General features: G+C 36.7%; 1 protein-coding gene across 1 annotated transcript in view; it reads left to right on the top strand.

Moving 5' to 3' along the window:
* Positions 1–74: 74 nt before the first annotated feature.
* The window catches only part of LOC104616217 (nebulin-like), a gene marked incomplete at its 3' end in the record, with an annotated part of 36,760 nt that continues 15,330 nt past the window's right edge, over positions 75–21,504 (top strand). The window contains exons 1-25 of the mRNA XM_010296895.1: positions 75–182; positions 1,611–1,655; positions 4,333–4,536; positions 5,508–5,615; positions 7,070–7,174; positions 7,453–7,557; positions 7,662–7,766; positions 8,487–8,591; positions 10,403–10,507; positions 10,691–10,798; positions 11,559–11,675; positions 12,365–12,466; positions 12,545–12,652; positions 12,747–12,851; positions 13,526–13,624; positions 14,055–14,159; positions 14,257–14,364; positions 15,042–15,353; positions 15,475–15,681; positions 16,354–16,458; positions 16,829–16,936; positions 17,731–18,042; positions 19,260–19,466; positions 19,704–19,808; positions 20,818–20,925. Coding sequence (XP_010295197.1) covers positions 75–182; positions 1,611–1,655; positions 4,333–4,536; positions 5,508–5,615; positions 7,070–7,174; positions 7,453–7,557; positions 7,662–7,766; positions 8,487–8,591; positions 10,403–10,507; positions 10,691–10,798; positions 11,559–11,675; positions 12,365–12,466; positions 12,545–12,652; positions 12,747–12,851; positions 13,526–13,624; positions 14,055–14,159; positions 14,257–14,364; positions 15,042–15,353; positions 15,475–15,681; positions 16,354–16,458; positions 16,829–16,936; positions 17,731–18,042; positions 19,260–19,466; positions 19,704–19,808; positions 20,818–20,925 — 3,306 coding nt within the window. The remainder of the gene's footprint in view (positions 183–1,610; positions 1,656–4,332; positions 4,537–5,507; positions 5,616–7,069; positions 7,175–7,452; positions 7,558–7,661; positions 7,767–8,486; positions 8,592–10,402; positions 10,508–10,690; positions 10,799–11,558; positions 11,676–12,364; positions 12,467–12,544; positions 12,653–12,746; positions 12,852–13,525; positions 13,625–14,054; positions 14,160–14,256; positions 14,365–15,041; positions 15,354–15,474; positions 15,682–16,353; positions 16,459–16,828; positions 16,937–17,730; positions 18,043–19,259; positions 19,467–19,703; positions 19,809–20,817; positions 20,926–21,504) is intronic.

Here is a 21,504-nt window from a genome sequence, read left to right as displayed (position 1 = left end):
GGGACGGCGCCACCGTGCGGCCGCCATTTGCTGTGAAGGAGAGGCTTCATGAAAAGCAAGAGGGGGAGCCGCACATGGCAAGGAAGGAGTGCCAGCTGCGGACCCTGGTTAAATGGGTGATGGACGGTGGCCGTCAAGATGAGGAAGGGAGGAAGCTCATAGTTTTCAGCAACAGGAGGAAGGTTTGTGCTCCACCTGCGGATCTGCCACTTCAGAGTCGGTGTAGCACCCTGGCAGCTTCTTTAGGCAGCTGGAGAAAGATCCATGGGCACAGCCCTTGTGCTTCTGGATGGCTTTAACCACCCCAGTGTCTGCTGGACGGGTGCATACGCCTTATGGCTGGGCATAAGCAACCTAGGAGATTTCTGGAACGTATTGAAGATAAATTTCTTGGTGCAGCAGATTGATGAACTAACTAGGGGAGATGCTTTGCTGGACATGCTACTTACAAGAAGGAACTTGTGGAAAATGTAAAGGTCAAGGGCAGCTATGGCTGCAGTGACCACAAGACTGTGGAGTTGAAGATTCAGAGAGTGAGCAAGAGAAACAGAATTACAGTCCCGGACTTTAGAAGAGCAGATTTGGTCCTGTTCAGGGACCTGCTCGGGAAGATCCCGTGGGAAACAGCCCTGGAGGGCAAAGGGGCCCAGGGGAGCTGGGTGATCTCAAGAAAATTTCCTCAGAGCAGAAGGATGGTTCAGTCCAATGTGCAGAAGGCAGACACAGAAGAAGGCTGGCATGGATGAACAGGGAGATCCTGAGGGAGCTCAAACACACAAAAAAGAAGTATACAGAAGGTGGAAGCAGGAGCAGACCACTTGGGAGGAACATGAAGATGTTAGACATTATAAACTCCACGAGCCATTTCTAAACACACGAAGGACGTGAAGGTCATGGAGAGCAAAGAATGTTGATTTATCAAGGGCAAATCATGTCTGACCAAAATCATTGCTTATAATGAGTTCGCTGCTGCTATGGACAAGGGGAAACCAGTAAATGTTACATATGATAGCAGTGACTACTTCAGGAAGACCTCTGAAACAGTCTCCCATAGTCTTCTTATCACCAAATTTATGAGATGTGGGCTGGATAGTGGACAATAAAATGGTTGGAAAATTGACTGGGCTGCTGGGCTCAGAATTGTGATCAATAGTACAAAGTCTAGCTGGCAGCCAGTAATTACTGGAGTCCTTCAAGGATCTGTAAGTAGGAACAACTTTGAGGACAGCCTTAGAGAGAGAAACCTACCGCAGTCCTCTCAGCATATTAGCAAACACTTGGAAAATCCTGTTTTTTTGAATGACAATTCTTCTTTTTAGTGTGGTTGTCATTGTCTTCCCTCTTGTGGGTAAAATTAAATAATGATCCTTCATTAATTACTTGGGAAGACAATTCATTAAGGAACGTACAGAAAAAATCCAACCATTAATGCAAAAAATGAACAGGGGTTCAGAGTTACTAAGGATACAAATGGGACTACACAGGGACCTATGAACTACAGTCCTATTTTTCCCAGAAGTGTGTTTTTAAAACAGCTTAAGAGAAGCTATAATTTTCTATTTTGTATGATCTTGCCTAACAATGATTTTTTTTCCCCCTTTCTTTAATAGTACTACATTGAAGAGACTATTATTGAGGAGGGTGAACCCCATGAGGTAAAGGTCCTTGTGATGTTGCATGTGGTGTATATATGCATGTAATTAATGCATAATGCTTTTGTATTCTGAGGACTAATTTTTCATTTTCAACACACAAATATCACTGAACAGTTGCTTCTTAATACTTCATTTCCTCTGCCAGACCCTTTTGTGGGATCATCTAGAGGACTTCTAGCTTGTTCTGAGTATCCTGTGAGTTTCCATTAGAAGGAGTCGTGGATATGTCCATCAGAAAAGCACTGTGCTAGTTTCCGTCCTGCCCTGTGTCTTGCTGATAGTCTTCCCTCTGCTCCTACCCAGCAGGTGTTTGCACAGGAGCTGACAAAATGAAGCAACAGGCTACATTAATAACAAGAAACACAGGCAGGAAGATTACTTAGGTGACATATTGACAAAAATCCAATTCTTGGTGCAAAATCCAGTTATTAGCGTTAAAGATGAGCAGAATTATTGAGGATGTGAATGTGACTAGATATGTACATATGAACAACAGGCACATACGTGCATTATACTTAATCTTGTTATGTTGTTATGTTCTTTGTCCAGAGAAGGGCAACGGAACTGGTGAGGGGTCTGGAGCACAAGTCTGATGAGGAGCGGCTGAGGGAGCTGGGGGTGTTCAGTCTGGAGAAGAGGAGGCTGAGGGGAGCCCTCATGGCTCTCTACAGCTACCTGAAAGGGTGTTGTGGTGAGGTGGGGGTTGGTCTCTTCTCCCAAGGAACCAGAGATAGGACAAGAGGAAACGGCCTCAAGTTGCTCCAGGGGAGGTTTAGATTGGATATTAGGAAAAATTTCTTCACCGAGAGGGTGGTCAGGCATTGGCACAGGCTGCCCAGGGAGGTGGTGGAGTCGCCATCTCTGGAAGTGTTCAAGAAACGTGTGGATGTGGCGCTTCAGGACATGGTTTAGGGGACATGGTGGCGCTGGATTAATGGTTGGACTTGATGATCTTGAAGGTCTTTTCCAACCTAGTGATTCTGTGATTCTGTGAAGAGAAATATTAAAAGATTCTGCCTGAAACCAGTTTACATGTATCAGTTCAGTTCACCTTGTGTAATCTCACTGAAAAGTGGTGGTTTGCAGATTTTTTTCATGTTATTGGTAACAAATATTTGAGTCACCAAGGAGTTATTATCATAATTTGAAATTGTATTTATAATATAGATATAACCCAACTCTCTGCTATGTCACTATGAAATATTCTTTATGGCATAAGCTTATGTGAAAGCTAAAGCTTACCATATAACTTTTTGTGTTTCCTTCCCAATAAAGAATCTTTTCCCAAAGTCTTCCTATATTTTTAATTTAATACAATACGATTTGATGAATACTTTTGAGCAAATAATCTAGGACTACAGTTATGAAGGAAGACTTTCATTATTTTTAGGATGAATTCAACCACTGCGTTCATCAGGTGTTTTAAAATCAGATAGAAGTTTTTATAAAAGCATGTAGCTTCACAGTTTTGTTATAAAGCTAATAGCAGGTAGTGCTGTTCACAGTTTGCATAGACAGGTTTAAAACTCTCTGGTGCTTTCAGTGTCAAAACTTTGATGCAAATTTGCATGTTTCAAAAGAGTTGTAAGAGAGAAACTTGTGATGGTGCTCAACTAACTAATAACATCCTGGGACAGCAATAGTGAAATGCAATTAATGTTCACATAGTAAACAAACATTTTGTAATTTGTGTCTTGTATACTTCTCAATTTAATGATTAATGCTTAATGTATTTTCTGGTCTGTCTCATACTAGTGCAAATAGCTATCAGAAATCTGACCTTCATACATCCCCTTTTAAAGGCACTTTTTTTTTTTTAAGGCTAGTTAATATGAAATAAATCTTGATACTTTCTTACTCGGGTGATTTTGGAGCACATTTTTAAGTTGTGACAATTATTTTAAAACCTTAATTAGAATCTTAGTATTAAAATTATTGCTTATAGCATGAATATGTTGATAAACAAGTACATAACCATTTAAATTAATTAAGGGGTTATTTCCAATGGATGCTTGATCAATTGGTTATATAAGTATCTCAGATATGTCTCTGCCATGATTGTGATCTGGCTATGCGAAAATGTAGTTTAGTAGAAAAGGTGGGTTCTAGGTATTTGTTCGGTCAGTTGGTACATCGTGTACTTACTGCAAGGTCCCAAAGACTTGGTCTTGTCTGTCTGCTGTGTCCATTCCTTCCTTTTGCAAGAAGAAGATAATCTTTTTGAAGGACTGTATGCACCTTTGACCTGCTTTCGCAACTTTCAGCAACATCATTAGGAGCCCTAGCTGTGCGACGTATGTCTTCTACACAACTTCAGCACTGAGAACTTTTCTATACTTTGGTTGTAATCAGCAGTGGTCCCACTGGAGACCCCCCGATGCGAATTCTGTGTATGCATAGAGAACAGAAGCAACAGGAGCCCCACTCTTACAACTCCTCTGGAGAATAATTACATCGGCCATTAAAAAACCTTGTGGGTTTTTTTTAGGTTGGGTGATGTATAGTAGGAATACTTCATAATCCCAGTAGGAAGAGTGTCACTGATTTCTGTTTTGCATGTGGTTCCTGGATAAGAAGTGAGCACCCTTTTACTAGATAGGATAGGTGAAAAATGGTTATCGTAAAATGATTATTTATCGTTTTAAAGCAAATAATTATATTTTTTCTTTATTCCCAGGTGATCACTGAGATCACTGAGACTGTTAGCACAGACTTCAGAGGTCCTCAAATTACCACCTATACTGTTGAGCGTGAAAAAGCTTCTGTTGAGGATGCAGCACCTCCAGTCAGGAAGAAGACAATACGGACAAAAGTGGACCCATCTAAGTTTTTGACACCTTATCTGCAACACAGTAATAAAATGAAGGACCTATTCAGTGAGGTAAATTATCCATGTCTTTTATTTCTTAAGGAACACCAACTTTTAAGATATTTAATAGGTTTTATTGCAAACCTTCATGCTACTATTTTGTCTCCTGTACTTCATTTCATGATGTGTGTTCATGTTATTTGCCTGAAGCAGGAAGTTTCCTTGTCTGAATTAGCCCCTCTCTTGCCTGTTTGCTGCGTAAATGCATTAGGTAATCATTAAGCACAAGAAGTGGCTTAAGGCAGATGGCTGAAGGTTATCAGAGATGTCAGTTAATAGGAGTCCTGCACTATCTAACTTGGATATCCGAGAGAAGGAAGATAACAGAGACTAATGTCTATTGAATAGCAAACCTTAATATTTTTTATAATAGTGTATTTCTCTATGCTTCTGTATATATCCAGGAAAAATCCTTGTGCACAATGTACAGGAACAAGCACCAACCTAAATTTCTGATACAAGATATAAAAGTCCAGTAGACGAATACTGCATGCTATTATGCAAAACAACTGGAAAAAACAACTGGAAAACAACTGCTCTGCACAGATGCAGAGAGCATCATATTCCTTTTCCTAAATTTAAATGTATATTACCTACTAGCATGCACTGTTTAATGATTATGTGAGATCATAGGTCTAGGACTGCTACTCTCACCCACATATTTTCCTTATCTTTGGTCACTAAAACAAGTAACTGTAAATTTATCAATATCAAGCTCCTAAGGAGAATATAATCAATTAGAGGTGATCTAAACCAGGCTAAAGGTAGAAATGGATTTTTTCTGTTGTGTCAGATCAAAGAAAGTCAGTTGGTTAAAATAAGTGTAACTCTGCAAATGTAATTGAGTAATGCCAGTTTGTATTATTCAATAATCTGACCAAAATTCCTCTACTAACCGGATAAATAAATCAATAATTGCTACATACATTTCTGCCAGAGCTTTAGGATATGTCTTAGTTATATTTGTCATTAATTTCTTTCAGAACAAGTACAAAGAAAAATTTAGAAAAGAAAAAGGAAAGCCATATGCTTCCACAATTGATACCCCAGAAATTCGGAGAATCAAGAAAGTACAAGACCAGCTCAGTGAGGTAGGTATCAATTGTCATAAGATATTTACTGAGTGGTAAAGAAGCAAACTGAATCACAATTTTAAACGTTAGGTAACAAGTGTTAATTTTTTTATGATATTGTGATAAGGCAATCTGAACATTTAGCAGAAACTCTACCAGATTATAAGAGCGAGGAATACTCAAATATGACAATTTGAGTTCTGTGTTGTAGGTTGGAATTTAGGCCCTTCAGGAAGGGAGATGTGATCGTTCACTTCTAGCGGAATAATAGCCCTGTTTCATTGTGCCTAACGAGGTTTGAAAATTTCTGATCAGAAGTTACAGGCACAGGAGATGATGGCGATGCCCATATCATTGAATTTGAAGATTCCACACACGGTGTTGTGCAGTCATCATGAATGATGTGCCTGATGAATTTTTGTTGAGGTTAAGTTGTGCACTGGGTAAATAACCCTAGAATTTTGTTTTCAAAATGTGTTTAAACATTTTTGTTTTCATAAAACAACTGTATGTCACTTTCCTAAAGAGATCCTGGAAAAATTATGCTTACATTGTCCAAGTATCCCAAAATGAACTTCTGTACATCTTGCCATTAACTGTGGGTTTTTGCCAAGATGTGTTGTTGCCTCTGTGTGAATCCCACTCGTAGTGATCTGCTTTTGAAAGCTATCCTGAGTGCAATTGCCCCACTGATGCAGCGCCTCTAGTTCTGGAAGCTAGCGCATCCTCCCCTCTTTCTTTTAAGCAGCGCTGGTCTACTTTTCAACAGTACACCTCACAGCTTGGGAAAGTGAAATCTACCTAGAAAGGCTTCTTAATTCTTTATGCAGTAAATGGAGGGAGTTGAGTCCCTAGGAATGGGAACCCCTAAAGCTGAGAGGGTAGTCACCTAACCTAGCCGGTGTTCAGGAGAAGAGTGTGCATTAAATTCTACTCCACTCCTGCCTTAGGATATATTGAGGAATGTGATGCAGCAATCTATGTGCTAATGCTGACTGAGCCTGCTGTCAAGCTGGGAGTGGTATAACTGCATTAGGGTGCTTTTTGTGCCCAAGCTGCTGGTTTGCCATGTCAATGTGGCTATATTGTTTTTGACACTACAGCTAGTGTTTGCATGGTAATGGACTGTGAAATTGAGATCTACTGCATAACATGGGGATCTCTCTATCTCATTATACAGGGTGGAAGTATGCTTAGAAAGAACTCTCTGATTACAGAAGGGCACTTCCTCTAACTTGGGTTCACAGCTCTTGAAACTGTCTCAAAGCTGCATTTCTTTCTCAGTTAATTCACAAAATCTGTTAGTTTCTATAAGCTTCATTTCTAAGGAACATCTAGTCCTAAATGCTTTATTGAATTCAGGTTTTGGGTGTTTACAGTATTAAGTGTCAAAATGTCAATATTCTGCTTTTTAAAAAAAACTGTAAGTTTTTGCTGTAAGAATAAATGTGTTCTGTTGTGCATTGATCTAGGTTAAATACCGCATGGCTGGTGAAGTTGCTAGAACTATTTGTCATGTTGATGAAAAGGCCAAGGATATAGAACATGCAAAGAAGGTGTCACAGCAAGTGAGCAAGGTGAGTGAGTTCTGACTTTCTGGAAGGGTTGTGAACATTAGTGGATCATGAGGGCACTAAAGCAATGTCTATAGAACAGCTTAGAAGCACAGGGAGAGATATCAGAGAAGTTGATAAGGCAAGTATAAATATAATCTTAAATGTTTCCAATAGATGTCTTCAAATGTCACTGGTTTGAGACTTCCACTTTGAAAAAATCTTTAGAGCAGGTAGTTTATTCACAAAAATAAATATTTTCCTAATAATAGAATAACTAACCTGCTGATCTTTCTTTCCAGGTATTATATAAACAGAACTGGGAGGAGAATAAGGACAAGTACCTGCTTCCCCCTGATGCTCCAGAGCTTGTGAATGCGATAAAAAACACAGCAATGTTCAGTAAGGTAAAAAAAAAAAAAATCACAGGTCTAGGCAGCTGAAGTGCAAGAAGCATTCCAAGTCAGAGATTAATTCATAATGAGTATTCTGGCATTTTTCTGTTATTTAGAAACTCTATACTGAAGACTGGGAAGGAGACAAAACATTATTCTATCCCTACAATGACAGTCCAGAACTCAGAAGGGTGGCACAGGCTCAAAAGACTCTGAGTGATGTAAGTATCAAAGCCTGACTGACAGTTGGGTCACTGTTACAGTGTAACTTGGTAGACTTTGTGGTGGACTTTGACTAGATATAAAGACTTCATAATGGAACGGAAAATAAAAATGTGTAGTCTCCACTGATAGGTCTGATAGTAGTGCTATTTCAATAGGAAAGTATGTACATTAGACTATAAATCTGTCGGCAATTTGATGCTAGAAATGAATGAATGAATGAATGAAATAATTTATTAAAGACCTTAAGTATGCCTCAGAATGTGTGGAGAAACTCTCAGGGTTGGCTGTAAGCCCAGTTGGCTGTTGTGGGTCTAAAATCTGTCTCTCTAAAACAGTGGTAAGAAAATTCAGGAATTTGTGAGGCTGTGTGATTTGCTGATACTTAGGTATGTAGAACTCTTCAACCGAGGATTTCAGGTCTCACTTAAAGATTTCAGTGAATTTTGTACATGTCCAGAAGTTCACCAGTCCATGTTTATCAGAAGTAACAGTGTAATATACTTGAAAACTTTCCTGAGGAACTGATGCTTTTTCACTGTCTCTTATCAAGAGACTTTTCAGTAGTCCTCCAGGATACATCGATTGAAAGAGTTCACACTGCAGTAGCTGTGGACAGAGCTACTTTTGCTAATGGTGGCGTTAGCAGAGTGAAGAGTAAATGTTCTGATGCTTAAGTTGGTAGTTAATGTAAATGTTTGCTTCTTTCGTATTTTCAGATTGTCTACAAAAAAGGGCACGATGAACGAAAATCTAAATATACTTCTCTGCCAGATCCACCTGATGTGCAACAAGCCAAGAAAGTGACAAGGCAACTGAGTGATGTGAGTAGAATGCAGTGCTCTTCTTTCTGTAGAAACCTCACTTTTGGAGTTAGAGAGGCAAAAAGGTAGCTAAAGAAAGGGAAAGCAAAAGCAAAGACCGGAGCTCATGTGAAGACCCCTTTGATTTTTAGTGGTGGAAGTCAGTTCCTTTCTTCCTCAAATGTCTTAGAGAAAATCCTGCCCAATCTCAGGAGAAAGGTTGAACTTTATTCTTGTTGGAGAGTTTAGTTTTCACAAAACATTTCTGCTTATACCATATACACATTACTTTCTGTTCTCCCTCTTTTTTTGTCTCCTGCTTTACACTTCTTGTGCTTATGGGAGAAAATAGTAAACAGCATCCATTGCCATTATCTTAAATGTAAACGATGACATATAAATGTGTATCTGCTTTTGGAGTTAGTTACTTGCTTACAAGGAATAACCCCATTTTGCTGAAAAGTTGCCTAGATCAACCACACAGAATACATTCTAAATGTTCATGTCAGTGTCAAACCATTGTACACGTACGTATCCCAAACATTCTTCAGTTCATGGATACCGATCAGTGGAAATGTCTGGCAATTTAGATAACTGTTTCCTGATTTGCACATCTAATTAACAAGTAACATTCAACATTAAATTCCAGAACTGTGTGGCATAATTAACAAATACTCTAGCACCAGTCCTTGTCAATGCATTTTAGGTATACTTAGAACAAAACACAGCTGAGGAATGCAGGAGGTGAAGTGAAATACAAGACGACCAACTTTTGCTGGAGAAACTGGAACTAAATCGCATAATCTTGTATGACAGAAGTAGGATTTTAACTCAGTTCAGAATTTAGTTATTATAATGAGGACACACATGATTTTATTGCTGTGTATTGAAAATTATCTGTTGTTTAAGATTAGGGAGTCACGGTACTCACTTATGGTTGCAAAGCCACTAAAAAATACTGCAGTGAACCAACCCATTTGGAAGGTGAAAGAAGGTAATATTTAATTTGGAGAAAATTGCTTGAATCTTATTCTTCCATAGCTTAAAAGCTAAATTGCTATCAAGAAAACTTTTAGACATGTGAAAAGCAAGATCAGTGTCACAATTCTTTGAAATGGATAAAATAGTAAGCTATATATGTATCTCCAAAACAATAAAATGTAAATTTTTTTAAGGTTGTTTTGGGCATATATTTTTTATATCAATGTGGTAACAATTAAAAAGTCATTGGAGAAGTTGTATTTTTTGTGATAAACAATGCAACCGTGGCTGAAAATGCATTTGAAACACTGCATCAAAACCTGTGACAATGTTTTTTTATTAGACAAACTATTTTGTTATTTATTAAACTGTCTGTTTAAACAGTGGATACTTCATTTCCATGTGCTTGAATATAGTCTAAATCACATATACCAGGCAATCCATATTTTAAAAGGGTTTTCTTATAACAGGTCTCAGCAGCAATAACAATAAATTTTGGCCTTACCAATGGGCAATACTATGTCCCAATATTATGTGACCAGTGAGAAAACAGAACTAAAGGAATATGTTAGTGATGTCTCATAGAGACTTTTCTGTCTTCTAGAAGAGGTTACCTATTTCACCTATTTATCCGTTTTTTTAGTCAGGGATGGTACTAAGAGAAGTAACTTAACACTGAAGTGGTTAAGCCAAATCATATTTAAGGTGTTTTTGACAATATCTGATAAAGTGGTTATAAGGCAGATGTAAAATGTGAAGCAATTTTGAAAAGACAACCTTTAAAAACAAATCTGTCGTGAAAATTGAGCTGTATCTTGGGGATTAAATTTTATTTTTTTATTTCGTTATAGGTTATTTACCACGAGGACTATAAAAACAAGATCAAAGGCAAGTGGAGTCAAACTCCATGCTATGATGTTGCAATTGCAAAAATGAATGCAGAAAATATAAGTATGGTGAGTGAATTCTTCAGAAAATCTTGAAGAGCTTTATCCTCTGTTTACATTAATGTGGATAATATTTTTGCCTGCTCCATTTGTGGTATTTCTCTTTTCCTAAGTAAGCTACTTTGTGCATATCTGATTTATAATGTAAGTGCATTTGATATGTTGTTATCTTTTTGTCTCTGTTCCTAACAGAGAAAATACCAGGAAGACTTTGAAAACATGAAAGACCAAATCTACTTTATGCAGACTGAAACTCCAGAATATGAAGCTAATAAGCGAGTTTCAGATAATGTCAGTAAGGTATGTTATCTGTGCTCCCATTTGTTTAGCTTGAGTATAGTTCTGAGGGCAGGCCAGTTTGTGCTGAAACTGTTTTGTCAAGTGTCAAAAATACTTTTATATGCAAAAGATGTATTCTTGGGTGCATTCCGCTAGGTGCTTATAACAACTCCTAGCCATGCTTATGGTCTTACACAAGTAGTACCCGTGAAGTAGAATTTTCTTTCAGTGAAGTAGAATTTGCTTCATTGTTTGCTCTGATTATGTTACGTGCCTGATTTTTAGTTGGAACAAATCAATACTGTTAACCAAGACCAACTTAAGCTAGCTGAATTTGGCTTAGTATTTTCGTGTTTATTCATCCTTGCTCAGTGTATCTCAGAGATGTTGTGTTGGCCCATCTTTTGTTCAAAATACAGAATTTGTTTAGCTTCTGCATTTTCTGCAACAGTATATGCATCAGCGAAGACAATCTCCTGTCATTAATTGTCAGAATGTGACTATTCTGACATGTCAACTGATACTTGAAAAGTTACGATGTTTGGAGAGGGGCTTAGAGGTGGGGACTTCTACTAAGTAGCTCTCACTTATCGTGTGACCCTGCTTTCCCATCCATGCGCTCCTGTGATCTAAGTGCCTTTCACAGTCCTTTGCCATCATTAATCATAAGTTAAAAAACGGGGAATTTTCCTGAAAAGGTCAAGATGACATAGGTTAGTGAGTGTTTGGCTTTTAATACTGGTTTTTCAAACTCCAACCTTTTTATTTTTATTTTTTGAAGGTAAAATACAGAGCAGACTATGAAAAGAACAAAGCTATTGCAGATTATAATGTGCTTCCTGCTACAGAGAACCCATTGCTGAGGCAATTAAAAGCTGCAGGAAATGTGCTGAGTGATGTAAGTATTGTCGAAGTACAGCTGGATGATTTTCAGTCATGTACAATAAACCAAACTTATCATTTCTTCCCAAGGCTTCTCCTTGGGATCTCTTAGTATTTTTAGTTTTATAGACCTATATTTGTCATGAGATACCACCAGCCAGAACGGTATAGATAAAGAGTCATTTCTTCACAGCAGAGTGTAACTATAGCTGTGGCATGTTACGAGGATAGCTAATTACTGTATAGTTCATTTAGGTCCCTGTGGAGAATGGATCACAAGATGACAGTTCTTTCCTTACTGTTTTAAGGAACTTCAACAGTTCCTTAAATGTTGGTAATGACAGAATATGTGGTACTTTTGCGCATTCATATATATTGTATTCTGGTTATTCACTGTAATGGCTTTCTCATTTTCTCTCTTCTTGCTGTTTTCATCTCTACAGAAAGAGATTGCGTATTTCTCAGTGTCAGAAATTAAAAAAACGTTAGTCAGACCTTTCTGTCTTCCCCTACAAACCTAAGACTAACTAAAAAAAAAAAAAGTTTTTTTAAAAATCATTGGGAAAAAAAGTGCCATCTGTTTTTCAATCTTCTGGGAAAGCTTTTCTTTGCAATCATTTCACATTTTGCTTTTCTCACTTTTGATGTATTGCAAGTGAGTTGCAGTGAACTCTACTGCATTATCTGAGTTATTTTCTTTTGCAGAAATTATACAGAGAAGCTTATGAACAATCAAAAGGAACCAGCATGAATTACTGTGACACACCAAAGTTCCAGACTGATACTGTTCTGAAGAATTTTAGTGACGTATGTACTTGATTTTTGTTACACTGTTCAGTAATGACACTCTTGATTACTTTTATTAACTTGTGATTATTTTTCCAGGTAAAATATAAAGATGCATATCAAAAGAATATTTTAGGACACTATTTGGGCAGCTTTGAGGACCCACATCATACACACTGCATGAAAGTTGAAGCTATGAAGAGTGATGTAAGTTTGGCAATCATTCTGTTTTCACTGTCATACTTTCATTTCAGAGAAAGCTTAATTATGGTTTCTTACCAAACGTTGATTTTATTCCTAGAAAAATTACAAAGCAGAATATGAGGAGGAAAAGACAAAATGCTACTTCCCTCAGACCATAACTCAAGAGTATGAAGCTATTAAGAAGTTAGAGCAATGTAAAGATGTAAGTACAGGACAGTAGTTGTTGTTAAGTAGCCAACTACATGCAGAGTATCTGCTTCTGAGGCATGTAGGAATTTACAGAGTGATTCCTGTTAACTTTGGTGATTTTGAATTTGGCCTTATTAGCATACGTGATTTTTAAAAAACCATATTCATCTGTACTTTAGAGTCTTTTGTGACATCTAGTGATCAAGACAGATACAGCACTTTTTTTTTAAAATGTAAAAACATAAAATTAGAGGAATAGTACCAAAATGAAGAATGAACCTCAAGCATTTACCTGCTTAAGTCAATGTATTTTTACATTAATCCTTTAAAAGTTACTTTATTAACATTAATTTTATTTACTTTATCAATACTTGGGAAATACTTTAAATACATATGTGTATATAATATACTAAACGTATTTACTATAATGTGTATAATATATTATAATGTATTCTATGTGTTTTAATATTTATATACCTATTCAAAATATTTTACATTAACACATAAAAAATTTATTTGCTCTCTGATTATGTTAAAAAGTAACATGAGAACCATTGTGCCTGACAGTGCTTATCTGCATGCATACTGTAACTGCTAACTATCCCAAGTAATGCTACATCATTATGTCTTATAAAGTAGTTTTGCTTATGAGCATTATCTGCAAATATATTTGTTATCTTCCTTCAGCACACCTACAAAAAGCATCCTGATCAAACCAAATTTACTCAAGTGACTGACTCTCCAGTACAGAAGCAAGCAGAGATCAATAGCAAACAGCTGAGTGATGTAAGTAAACTTAGAAAACATGTTGCTACACTCTGAGTTTATCAATTTCTGCACTGTTGCCACCTTCACTTTATCATCCAGGTTTAAGAGAACCCCTGAAATGAATATGTAGTTGAGTATGTATTCACAGTTCTGTTCCAGCGGGAGATCACCTGGAAATCAGATTTTTTTTTAGTTTCTCAATTGTTTTTTCCCATTGTTTTTTGGTGTGTATGTTTTTAATGATGTTTACGTCCATCATTCTTAACGTATTCTTCACACCAATTAAGTCAATGAGGTTTATACCATTCACTTGGCAAGGACTAGGATTTCATCTCTGTCTGTGAGTGAGGTAACACGAGATCTTTAAGTTGTGCCACTCAGCATTACTAAGCGTTTAGGATCCATAAACATTGGGCTGCTAAATTTCTTTCTTTATTTTTCTTTGCAGATAATGTATAAATCCAAAGGTGAAGAAATTATTCACAAGTACCACCTCCCTCCAGATGTGCCCCAGTTCATACAGGCTAAAGTTAATGCCTACAATATTAGTGATGTAAGTATATTTTGAATCCAGAGCTCTTGATCCAATTTACAACATGAAGTTTCTGTTAGCTGGAAACTGTTGATTCAAAATTTGCCTTTTCTTCTAGAACTATTACAAAACGGGATTGGAAGAATTAAAATCAAGGGGGTATGATCTAAAAAGTGATGCTATTCCTATCCAAGCTGCCAAGGCTGCTAGGCAGGCTGCCAGTGATGTAAGTACATCTTTCCTAAAGGGACTGTTTAATTCAAAAGAGTTTACGTAAACAATGTTTGCAATTATATTTATTAAGGCTATCTGAAGGATAACTTCTTTATTGCCTTTTTTGAGCATGTTATTGGACATATTTAACACAGTTATATTTTTATTGCTGTTTCATTGCTTCACTAATGTATTTGTATAATTACATTTAGAAAAAGTTGTTTTATTATGTAATTCTCTGTGAATAAATAGGCTATCTTGAACTGCAATATGGTTAAGGAAAATCATGAGGTCAGTAGTGACAGCTCCATGAGCAATGGACCCCTGAATTCTCTCAGTCCTTAATTACAGGCCTGATCATAAATGAGATGGAAGACTCTAGGGCATCACTGGGTTTTGGGTAGATTCTTGGTGATGGCCTCACAGAAGTCCCTTAATATTTTAAGACTCCTCTCCCTCTTACGATCAGTACAAGTGAGATAATGCTACTTTGAAAGCTAACTAACTGATTTGTGTAGCAGTGAATTGTAAAGAGATAGGTGTTTGGTTTCATCAAGATGTATGGTCACTGACTTAAATGTGAGGGATACTCTTTGTAGAAAACAAAGGATAGCCTTTGCTTTTAATTCACTTATTGCTAAGTTACTATGATTAAGATTATATTCTCCATGTTCTATTATATTCTAACAGGTTAACTATAAAAAAGCCTATGAACTTGCCAAGGGTAAACTCATTGGCTTCAAGAGCCTCCAAGATGATCCCAAACTTGTTCATAATATGAAGGTAGCCAAGATGCAGTCTGAGCGAGAGTACAAGAAAGATTATGAGAAAACAAAAACCAAGTACAACATTCCACTGGATATGGTCAATGTTGTTGGAGCCAAGAAGGCCCAAGAGATTGCCAGCAATGCTAATTACAAGAACCTCCTGCATGACTATACTTATTTACCAGATGCAATGAATGTGGAGCTGACCAAAAATATGATGGAGATTCAGAGTGATGTAAGTAAAACCTAATTTTTTTGAGATACCTCAAGCAAAAACTGTGAAGACTCAGGAGAGGTCCCTGAATTGTGTTTTCTAATTCCTAACTTTTAAAATGTTGGTTTTGCTCCCTTATTAGAATACATACAAAGCAGATTATAATAACTGGATGAAAGGCATTGGTTGGATCCCCATTGGATCACTAGAAGTAGAAAAAGCTAAAAAAGCTGGAGATGCCTTGAATGAAAAGAAGTATCGTCAGCATCCAGACACCATTAAATTTACAAGTGTGGTGGACTCTCCGGTAATGGTCCAAGCCAAACAGAATTCAGTTCAGCTCAATGATGTAAGTAGAGAAAGAAATGGGTGTTATAGTACAGTAGAGATGTATCTACTGAAGAGCTGAGCATCGTCTTTAAAATTTTTAAAGCATTATTAGCCTGAAAGTGTTTCTGTGTTGTCATTGTTTTGTGCTCTGATTTTGCCTGAGTAATTTCCTGGTATAACTCTGCAAAGATGTATGGAAATCATGTGGCTCCTTCAGTTCACACATCTGTTGAATCTGTCCATTTATATTTTGAGTACATTTGAAGTACATTTGAAGTACATTTGATTTAAGGAATGTGAAATTTTCAAGTTGTTTGTTGATGCTTTACCACCTACAATAATGAATGAATTACAAAATGTTTGATGAATCACAGTATGTCCATGATAATACACCTACAAGCTTTCTTTTATGTTACACTCTCCTACCGTCCCTTATTATCCCACTCTTTCAGAAATGGGGTTTTATGTCCATTAAAGGGCTTGATTTTACTGAATAAAGACTGCATAGAGCTTTTAGGGCGTGTTCCTTCTATCTATAAGATCAACAATTGTATGAAAAGTGCATGCTCAATCTTTATGAGATAGGTGCTTTATCTGCAAAATCAAACATAAACCCTCAGTTTGTTCACAGTGAGTTGCGGCTACCGATACAAGGAAAGAAAGATTTATTTCTCTATTAAATATTTTACAGAAACTGTACAGATCTTCTGGAGAGGAAGTTAAACATAAGTATACTCTTACTCCTGATGTCCCACAGTTTATCCAAGCTAGATACAATGCAGCTAACATCAGTGATGTAAGTGACTTCTTTACAATGCTTTATACATTGTTAATGAATTTTTGAGTAATGAGTTACAGATACACTCATATTGCAGATTCCTGACACTAATATGCAGTTCTGTATAATCAGCTTGTATCACTGTAATTTTTAATTCTTAGTGCCATTTGAATTTCCAACCAGATACCATTTAAGCATGTAATAATTTAATTAATTTAATTTATTTAACAGAGAAATCTGTTCTCATAAATGAAGACTGATAGTTGTATATGATGCCTGCTGCATCTGCTTCTAAGAATTGCTTGGAGTTGCTTAGGAGTAGCTTTGACTTGCATATAGTTCATGTGATTACTAGGTTCTCTAGAATAATATGGATTTTCTTTTTTAGGCATATTATAAACAAGGCTACCATGATTTAATAGCTAAAGGCAACAATGTGTCACTTGATGCTATTCCAATTACTCTAGCCAAGGCTTCAAGAAACATTGCTAGTGATGTAAGTATCTATCCCAGGAATACTTTTTTAGGCATTTAGCAAAGAAGTCATCTGTTACAGGCCATATGGTAAACCTTGTATGTTGCACAAGTCTCACTAGAGTCAGTAGTATGAGAAAAAGATTCTTAGTCTTTCCCAAATGCTTGTGTAGAACTTATTTTATGCAGAACATGTTTCCTCTAGATAGGCAAATCCTACCGTGGTATGTTTCTTAGCCCAATTTGCACATAAGAAATGAAATCAGTAGTTCTTGCAATCATTCTGTGACAAATCTCCAGACAATACACTACATTAGCACCTATTTGCAGACTATGGGACAATATGTGCTAAGGGTGCTTTTGGTTATCCAGTGGAGTACAGCTTATACATGAATTGGAAGGCGTTATAGTACAAATTGTATAAAGTGGGATATGTTTTAGTGATTTCATGTAACTAGAGAAAGCTGTCCAGTCGTATTCCATTTCTTTGCTATTGCTTTCAAATGACTGAGAAGGATTGTCTCAATTATTCTGGTATTTTTCATACACCTTTCAACACAGGAATATTTAAAAGATGTTTTCCCTTCCTTACAATAAATCTTACTGTGCTATGCATAACCTGTTGTGTACAGGTGGAGCAGGAAAAGCTAATGTAGGTACAGTCACTGGGCGTACCATTTAGGAGAGTTTAGTTTTCTGAAGTGCTTGTAGCTTCTTTTTCCAATGAAAGATGTGAGAGCTTTGCTTTTCTTTTGCATTAGCGTGGACATCAATAGCCATGCCACAGTACATTTGATCTCTTCCCTCTGTTTCTAGTATAAATACAAAGAAGCATATGAAAAGGCTAAAGGAAAACAGGTTGGTTTCAGAAGCCTGCAAGATGACCCTAAGCTTGTCCACTACATGAATGTAGCAAAGATTCAGTCTGAGCGTGAATACAAGAAAGACTATGAGAAGACCAAGACTAACTATCATACACCTCCTGACATGTACAGTGTCCAGGCTGCTAAACAGTCTCAGGATGTAGCTTCTAACGCTCACTACAAAAACCTGATTCATCACTACACTTATCTACCAGATGCCATGGATGTTGAGCTTGCAAAGAACATGATGCAAATTCAGAGTGATGTAAGTATTTTGATGATTGCAATTTTATTGATATTTTCTGGCATACTGTGAAAACTAAAATACAAGTTTATATTTAATGAAAATTACCATTACCGTATGGGAATGGTCTGTTTTTCTTATGTCTTGGGGAAAACTGTGCGAAGTTTTATCAGCTGATGGTGGCATTTAGAAATACCAAATTCCAGGTGAGTTCCACTCAACAGGATTTTGATGTTGGCATATCAGTGGAGAGCAGACTTTTAGAATACTGTATTCAAATGGACTTCTTCACATTTTCTCATAAAACTTCATTTTACAACTAACAATTTTGTTTTATTCTTTAAGACTTCTTCTAAGTTGTCTTGCTTTGTCGTCACATAGATAGATATGATAGTGTAGTTGGACTATTATTAACTATTTAGGATGAAGGAGTGGAAAAAATGTAACTATTGATATTATTAGAAATGCATTCTGGATATCTCTAGCATAGGAGATCTCTGCTAGGACCTACTCAGTCCTTCTTGCAGATACAGAGTTTCAAATGGTTGACTGAGCATACATGGTTCCACTCTGCACCTCTTTGTATGCTGTTGAATTTGACTTTGTGAAGATCCCTACAGAGCACCACTCATTTTAGAGTTAGAACATGGAAGAGTCTTAAAAAAGAGCATCCACAATACCCTTGCATTCAGACTGTGCACTAACCCTGTCTGAATGTTTATATGGGACAACCTTCTGCATATTTTGTAGCCAGGATAAATTTTTCACTTGAAGTCTGTGAATTCTGCATATTTTACTGTAGGAGGAACTATAGGAAGAAAACAAAAAACTGAGGCCTGCTCTTGGACCTTTGTATAAGGCCAAGTCTCATAGACTCTGCTGAAACACAGAACAAATTAAACCATGTTAAATGGTCACCATATGGTAGTTTAGAAGTTATTAAGAATTGAAGGTTGGTGAAATTTTTCGCATGGGTAAAAGAAAAGGAAGGTTGGTGAATACTGCAGGGATGTTACAGTTTGTAAGAAATGAATCGTGAATCAAAAATACAGTAAGTCATTTTATTCCTTGTGAAATCACAGAGAAGCATTAAAAAAATCTGTTGTTCCTTTTAAGAATTTATAAATATTTCCTGCTAAGGTAGAACGCACTAGCTAGACTATGTGATTATTGTTTTAAACAGAATTATTACAGTTCTGTGGGAAAATCTTGGTCCATGTTGGCTTTCTCTCTTTCAGAATGCATACAAACAAGAGTATAACAGCTGGTTCAAGGGTATTGGATGGAGTCCTCTTGGTTCACTGGATGTTGAAAAAGCTAAAAAGGCTGGAGATGCATTAAATGAAAAGAAATACCGTCAGCACCCAGACACCATCAAATTTACAAGTATACCAGATTCAATACCAATGGTTTTAGCTCAGCACAACACCAAGCAACTAAGTGATGTAAGAAATTTTTCATTATTAATGCAATATAGTGATTTTATTTTTACCATACTTATGATTTATATGTTACTGTCTGATATCCTATCTAAAAAAATCTTTAAATTTTAGAAACTGTAAAAATAGTAAAATTCCAATTTGTTGCTAAGAATTAAGCATTCTTGTATCATCTGTATTTGTTAATACTAATATTACTTACCTTGTACTTGTCAATGAGTATTTGTTTATTTTTCCTTGCAGATAACATATAAGCAAGAGGGTGAAAAAGTAAAACACAAATACACCCTGGATCCTGATGTTCCTCAGTTTATTCAAGCCAGGGTCAACGCCTTCAATTTGAGTGATGTGAGCATATAACCAATAGTTGTTCCATAACATAGTTATTTGTCATTTACTTCATAGAAAAAAAACCTTTTTATTTATTGGTGCTGTGATATTGAATATAGAAATGCACAAGCTCTGAATTCAGCTAAACTTTTACTTCTAGAAGTCAATGAGTTTTGTGCTTGTTAAGCAGATTTTTAAACTGTCTGAGCATTCATGAACATAAACACATGTCAGTGCTTTATTGCCAAATTTTTATTATTCAGATTCCTATAGGTTTGGACACTAATGTCATCTACTTTATATAAAACACATTGCGTAGGCAAGCAGTACAAGTTCTCTGTATGTTGCTTGCTGCTGGCTGGGCTTTCAAAGGAAATCAGCTCATCCAGTGGAAAGATAGCGGTGCCTTTTTCTACCATTCAGCTACTCATCTGTCTGCTTTCCATCACTTCTTGCATCCATACAACACCATAAAGATCTCCACTGACAGTATCAATTTTATTGTCTTCGTGATATTAAATTTTTTGATGCCATTATCAGGCCTCCAGGAACTAGGTAAAAGCTGGCATCTCCTTTGATAGCCTTTAATACTATTAGTCTGTACAGATGACAACTGGTAACAACAAATCAGTCAGGCTTTTCAGTCGCTTAAGACCACAAGGCCTGATTTTTGAAGCTAACAGGAAAAAAATTCCCGGAGGTTCAGTCAAATGAAAAAGGGGTTTGCTTAAGCAAGGCAAAAATGCCACTGATAGAGTTGTTCCACGTAAAAATTGCAAAAAATGCTTATGGAGTTAATGATTTAGCTACATGAATTACACCAATTGTCTTGAAGGACTTTCCTATCTTTGTAATAGATTTATTTATCATAGTATAACTGTAGTTTGTGTTCAGGTTAACATTTTTCCTTGCAGTTTCACAGACTAAACTGAATATTTTGATTTCTATAATATAAATATGGGCTTAAACAACTGTGTTAAAATTACTACTCGTAACATTGTGAACTCGTACCTTTTTTCCCTACAAGGCTAACTACAAAGCAGACTGGAAGAAAACCATTGCCAAAGGATATGATCTGAAACCAGATGCCATTCCTATTATTGCTGCTAAAGCTTCTCGAAATATTGCAAGTGATGTAAGTATAATTTACAAAAGTGGAATACATAAATCTACTGCATTACGGCTTTCTGTAACATATTATGCTATAGGGCATATGCTATACACATATAATGGTATAGAGACAGTTAAGTCTGCGAACTGAAGCTCTTATAATACTGTGAAATAACAAGTGAATTCAGATGTTTACATGAACCTCCAAACCAACCTGTTTCTTTGGAAATGCATAGCATCATGTGTGAGTGCTGGTGCGCCGCTGCTGTTTGCTGTATGTGCTTCACCAGCTTATTTGAAAGTTCTTTTGTTATAATTTACCTATGCTGTATTCTTAATTGCTAGACACCTGTACTTCTACTTGTCTAGCATTTATGAGCTGTACAGAAATGTGGCTGTTTTCAGGCAGCCAACTGACAAGAGTAAAGCTTGGTGTGCTGTCTGACATAGGCTGTGAAGGGAGATTTGGAACACAGAAGTAAATTCACCAACCTTAGCAAAAGGCTGCAAATGCCTTCCATTCTGCACTTAAACATACCTTCCCCCAACAGCCGAATATTGGGATATCCATTTGTTTGGTAGTCTTGGGTTTTTCAGTAATATA

Source organism: Phaethon lepturus, unplaced genomic scaffold (assembly GCF_000687285.1).
Source record: "Phaethon lepturus isolate BGI_N335 unplaced genomic scaffold, ASM68728v1 scaffold29881, whole genome shotgun sequence".
NCBI classification, from domain to species: Eukaryota; Metazoa; Chordata; class Aves; order Phaethontiformes; family Phaethontidae; genus Phaethon; species Phaethon lepturus.
This window is presented reverse-complemented; position numbering and strand designations above follow the sequence as displayed.